The 6033-nt window shown below is 49.4% G+C and overlaps 1 protein-coding gene across 1 annotated transcript in view; it reads right to left on the bottom strand.

The window, feature by feature from the left end:
* Positions 1 to 4042: 4042 nt before the first annotated feature.
* The window catches only part of INSM1 (INSM transcriptional repressor 1), a 2960-nt gene continuing 969 nt past the window's right edge, over positions 4043 to 6033 (bottom strand). Inside the window, exon 2 of the mRNA XM_040446818.1 lies at positions 4043 to 6030. Coding sequence (XP_040302752.1) covers positions 5187 to 6030 — 844 coding nt within the window. The 3' untranslated portion in view covers positions 4043 to 5186. The remainder of the gene's footprint in view (positions 6031 to 6033) is intronic.

Raw genomic sequence — 6033 nt, 5'->3', positions numbered from 1 at the left:
ATGTAGCTGGTTGTTTGCACAAGACAAGATGTTGATGAATCGGTTGGAAATTATTTATGTTTCCTTAGCAACCTCAGTAGGAAGCAGGAGTTCTGTAGTTCTCCTGGTGAAAAAAAGATTTCCCTGTTTGTGGAAATCACTGGGCAGGTAGGCACTGTCTTCTCATCCTTTCTTCCTGTGGACTCCACATACTTGACCTCACTTGGCTGACCAAGGTGCCAGGTCAGCAGAGGCATCTCCAGGACCTTGAACAATCCCTTAGAGGATGGCCTTCCTACTCTGGATGTTTGGGAATAGTTCTTTCCCCCAGAGCCACTGGATGGGGATAATTGTGGGCCTGGGACCGGATTTCACTTCTGAACTTTCCTCTGTGGTGCTGATGCACGTGCCTGTTAGAGATGGTGGCCATATTGCAATCCAGGAGTAATGAGTATACCAGGCTTTCCCTATGAGTATTGGTCACTTAATGCTACAGATTGGTAATAAATAAACAATGTTTCTTTCAATATATAAGATCTATATAACTCAAAGATGCATTTAGAGGCTTTCTCAGCCAAGTGGGATTTTCAGGCGATTACCTTCAAGTTGTATTGCCAAAGTATTAATCAAATATTTCCATAATTTAGGATTAGAATCCTAAGTGTCTTTAGACTTCTGTGTTGTGCTCCATGATTTGGTACCACTTTGGTAATCAGAGGGGATCAAGACCCTTGCATGTTCTTTAGTCCACTCTCTCACATTGGTATGCTTTGCCACCTGGCGGGCGGGGGGGCGGGGGGGCAAGGTTCTCTCTACAACTCAGTTTCACCTTGATCTTCTCCCAACCTCACAAATCATGCCTTTAACCACCAAACCTTACAGGCCTCTCTAGTTTAACCTGGCCCTGGGATAAGCTAACTGGGTGACACCACACACTGTATGTATATATGTCATTATAAATGACCCCACACGCTAGGGTCTATTTGCCAGAAACTTTCTCCACAAGACCAAAATGTCCCTTCCTTGAGAAGACAGCAAGTTTTTATCAAAGCCTGCCTTCCACAGACCAGTGGATTCATAACATCCTCAACACCAGAGAACATGCTCTGAGAAATAGGTTTTCTCCTGCCTAAACTGAGGACACCTGCTCCCTTTGGGGTTCTTGCTGCCTTTCAGTTCACAGTCTCGGGAACCCTCCTCAGATGTCTCACTGTACCTTGCAGAGCCCCACTCTCTCTGGTTCACAGATGAGGAGACAGAGGCCTGCAGCAAGCCAAGGGATCAGTAGAGCCAAGGAGCTTGCCTGAGGTGCATTCTAGACCCTTTCTCTTTAGCAAGACATTTGGTGGGTGAAGAATACCATGATGTGCTTTGTTCACTAGGACTCTGGAGAGTTTCTGCTTCGTTTTGTTCGAAGACATTGTGGAGGCTGTGGAAGTCCAGGGGACGGGGACAGAGGGGCAGCTGGTGGAAAGAGATGGCAGGTCCACTCGGGTGCCTGCAGCAGAGCAATGGGGGCCAATGGGAAACAGTGCGCCCTTGTGGTCAGCAGCATCTGGCACAGATGGGCTGGGCAACATCCACCTGGAGACTGGCATTGCCCTGCCCAATCTTGTGTGCCCTCCTCTCTGCGCGGGGAGGCCCCCACGTACTCCCACGTGCCCTGGAGCAGCTGGAGTCCTGCCGGGCTCCAGGCTTCAGTTCTGCTCTGCTCCCTGACTGCTCATCGTGGGCAATTGTGGGGCCTCTGGCTTCACTGCTGGCACTCGCAAGTTACACTGGAGTGCTGTGTGACTGGGGGACTCCTCCGCTGGGCCCTGGTTCTGGCTGAGGGGGGAGCATGTGCTTCCACAGCGCAGGCCTTTGAGAAGCCAGGGCTCCCGTCAGACCGGTACTTCTCCAGGCCTCCAGGGAAACGTGAGTCAAGAGGACGTGATCAACTCTGGAGAAAGGGGCAAAGCTGCCGGCTCGCTTTGGAACCAGGCAGCGCAGAGCAGCCTTTGACTTTTATTATATCACCCTCGTGTAGGAGGAGAAAAAGTGTGGACACCACAGGCAAAAATTAAGTTCCTTTATTTAGCCCCCTCTTTTAGCTCTTCCCTCTTTGGTCCTGTCCAGTTCCCTAACCCACCAACCCCTCCCAGCAACAATCCTTTGCGGCAGTGGGCGTGGCTGTGCCAGTGGGTTCCAGGGAAGGTTGTCCAAGCTTGGAGTGACCTCAGAGACACAGGATGTTCTCAGCATCCTTTGCATATTTATAAAGAAGGTGAGCTCGTCTCCACTTGGTATTCTAAAACGGGAGCCCTTGTGAACTTATTATTCAGGGAGGGATGAAAAAGAGAGACATGGAGAGAGAATCTGATTTCCTTTCCGTGGAATATCTTGTTGACCCATAGAACGTAACTTTGAAATAAATAGACAAAACTTGTCTAATTCTTGGACACCATTCCGTTACTTCAGTGGGGTCAAATTTGTATGCAATTTCACTGAACATCTCACACAAATGAAATTCTGGTCTCTAAGTTTAGAAAAGGTATTATTTGGTCATTGGGAATACATTTCCACCGGCTATGAAAGAGCACATTTGCAAACAACCAAATTTTCTTTACCCTCATGAAAGTGGATCTTAGAAATTATGCTTTACGATTATGGACATGAAAACCAGTGGGCCAAACACAGACGACAAGATGTCATTCCTGCAGCCAGGCCTCGACTTGTCATGTGTGGCCAACCATCAGGTTTTCCAGGAAACTTTTTATGGGCATAGAACATACCCTGACCCCTCACTCAGTCTTTTCACGTATGGCGTAATTCGGGGAGGACATTTAAAAATTCTCATGTTAATGTTGCCCAGAGGAGACAGCCAACAGCCTGCAAATTGGAGTTTTTCTTTGTTTTATCCAGTTTCCAGGTTGTTATAACTACTGTTTTGTCCCTGTGCTTATACATTCTCCAAACTGATAAAGTACATAGGCATCACCAATAAAAGGCAAATGCGATCTGTCCAGGGAGCAACTTACCCGTAGTGGCTTCTCCTTCATTGCCATTCTGGGTCTGTTGCAAGACCTTCACAAATGGAGGAATATTCAATGTTCCTGACAGCTCAGTCTTTCTAACCCCTCTCCCACACAAAACTGCAGGCTGAGAGTCTGAACAAACCGATCTCTCTCAGTTGTTCCTTCCAAGTTTCTCATGGACTGTCTTTCCCACCCCCATCCCACCTACATCCTTCAGACATGCAGCCCTTTACTGGGCAGATGTCTAAAATCTCTTTGATGGACAAACATTTGATTTAGAGGGCCTTAGGAAAAAAGTAGCAAAACATACCACAAAAGGAAATGTACACTTGTGATGTTTACCACAGCTCTGCAATGGACTGTTTCAGAGAGGGAAACAACTCAAAATATTAACTGGTGGGTGTCAGAATTGTTCTTCAACGAGCTAAGTGACACATAACGGAAAACATTGTAATGACCTGTTATTAACGCTAATACCCTAAACAGATGGTGTTCCATTTTTCCCCCAAAAGCGGATTGCTCACCTGATTGAAAAATCATTTTTGAACCCTTACCCCAAACTGCATTAACTTCTGTTGTAGCCACGAGTGTTCTGGTTTGTTTCACTTACTGGGGAAATCTGACCATGAAACCACTACCCACCTTATTTATTTGAGGAATTACTGTTACACTGAGCCCCAAATGGTCAGGAAATGCAGGGTCTGTTAAGTTAAAGTGTGTCTCACACCCCCTTGATCAAAAGGATAGATTCTTGTGGGCACTTATGTAGATTTCTCTGGAAGAGTCTCCCAGGCCTTCATTCTAGCCCCATCTTCCACTACCTTTCCCAAGACCCCTAGCAAGCCTTTGGCTCCAGTTCACCAGTTTTTGAGGCTACACCCTTGAACTGCTAGAAAGGCAGGACCCAGAGGTTCAGGCTCAGCTGTAAAAACCCATGATCCTAGTGAAGGTGGCAGCATTTTTTTCCTTTAATAGAAAACAGACATTTAAGAAATCATTTTAAATCCTTAGTGAAGCCACGTGATGCAGAAATAAATCCATCTGACTTTGACTTTGAAAATATTTTTATTTGAATAGTAAATAGTTATACAGTTGAAACAGTTCTATTGAAGCTTTCTATAAATAGCTAACAATTAAGAAAATAATGTATGTAGAAAAGAGATTGCATTTAAAAGTAAGAGCTGTTGGTTGTACAGGGGCCTCACGGGCCCTCCAAGCAGAATAAAATGGTAGGTTGTCTGTAATTCGCTCAGATAGGTATAAAAGTTAAAACTTTTAACAGATCCCTTTAGAAAAAGGCTCTCTTCTAAAATGCACAGTGAAATGTCAAGAGTGGCAAGGGAGGGGGAAAAGCGTACCAAAAAAAAAAAAAAAGATCTGCAATCAAATAATAGCATAATCTTCATAATTAATATAAATAAATAAAGAATAAATAACAATTACTCATAAATCAACATATACATTTAGAGAGAACTTATATAGTCCTACCTCAACAAAGATGATAAAACCAAAGAGTCTTATGTGAAGTATTGAGGCAGTTTCTACAGCATTTTCTGAAAATTCCCTTCCCTCCCCCAAAACAATCCCAGACAACAGTTCAAGGCATTTGTGGCTATACTAAAGAAAACTCTTTTTTAAGCAATTTGATTTGTTCACATACAAAAAGGTAAAGCCAGACTCCAGCAGTTCACAAGCCATAATAAAGCTAATCGTGTGGGAAGTTCAATTTACAGCCTGTGAAATATAAAGGCATTTATTCCTCAAGATTCACCCAAAACAACCCGTACGCTACATACATAGAGAGCAGAGATTGGTAGGCGAGAGCAAACCGCATTTCTAGACCATGAACACAGCGAATACTAGCAAGAAAAACAGCTCTCCCCTCCAAGGGGAAGCTTCCAACCACGAGACAAACGCTTACAGCTTTTCTCTCTTGTACAGAAAGAGATTGGCTCCTGTTGCGCCAAGGAGGGGAAGGGGACACAACGCAAGGGGGGGGGGGGTCCGAAAGGAGTCACAACGAGAGGATTGGGGTTACCGTCACGCCACACCGAGAGAAGCGGAGACAACACTTTCACCGGGGGTGGGCGCCCCCGGAGCGGACGCGGGTTCAGGGCGCGCAGGGCGCGCTCTCCTCGTGGGTCTCCAAGAGAAGGCACAGTTCGGGGGGGCCGCGATGGAGGGCGCGCTCTAGCAGGCCGGACGCACGGGCACCTGCAGGAGGATCACCTGTCGGTTCTCGGACGGGTGGCACTTGTTGATGTGCCGCGTGAGACCAGGCGAGCTGTAGAAGGTGGCCGGGCAGTACTTGCAGGGGAACACCTGGGCGGCGTGCAGCAGGCGCAGGTGGCGCTCCTGGGCGCCCTTGCTGGGGAACGTCTCCCCGCACACTGGGCACAGGTGGCACTCGGAGGACGCACTCAGGCCCAGCACTCCGGCCGCCTCGCCGTCGCCGGCCGCCTCCTGGGGCGCCTTCTCGTCGGGCCCAGGGTACAAGGCCAGTAGGTCCTCGGCCGGAGGCGCGGGCGGCGCGCCCTTGGCCTGCAACGCCTGGTGGTGCGCCAGCAGGTGTTTGCGCAGATAGGCCTGGCGGCGGAACTTCTTGGCGCAGTGGTGGCACTCGTAGAGCCCGTCCTCGGAGCCCGACTCGGACACGCCGCCGGGGCTCGGAGTGTCGCGGTCGCTGCCGCCGCCTGTCGCCTCCCGCGCCTCAGCCCTGGCAGCGGTTTCAGGCTCGGACGCGCGGGCGGCGGCGGGCGCAGGCCGCGGTTTGTGCCAGCGGCGGTGCGAGGCCAGGTTGGCGGGGCAGCTGAACACCTTGGCGCACTCGGGGCAGCGGTACTCCACGCGCACGATGCGCGAGCACTTGTGCTGCGCCAGCGCGAACGGGTCGGCGTACTCCTCCTTGCAAAGCTGGCAGATGAACTCGCCTAACGGCCGCGCCGCGCCCCCCGCCCGGCCCCGCGGCGCCTCCACCGGGCCCTCTTTGATCTTGAGCCCTAGCACAGGCGACGTGGTCACCTCGTCCTCGAAGTGC

The sequence above is a fragment of the Herpailurus yagouaroundi genome, unplaced genomic scaffold, assembly GCF_014898765.1.
Source record: "Herpailurus yagouaroundi ecotype Mexico unplaced genomic scaffold, PumYag 196, whole genome shotgun sequence".
In the NCBI taxonomy this organism is placed as follows: domain Eukaryota; kingdom Metazoa; phylum Chordata; class Mammalia; order Carnivora; family Felidae; genus Herpailurus; species Herpailurus yagouaroundi.
Note: the sequence above shows the minus strand (reverse complement) of the source record. Positions and strands in the feature narration are given on the sequence as shown.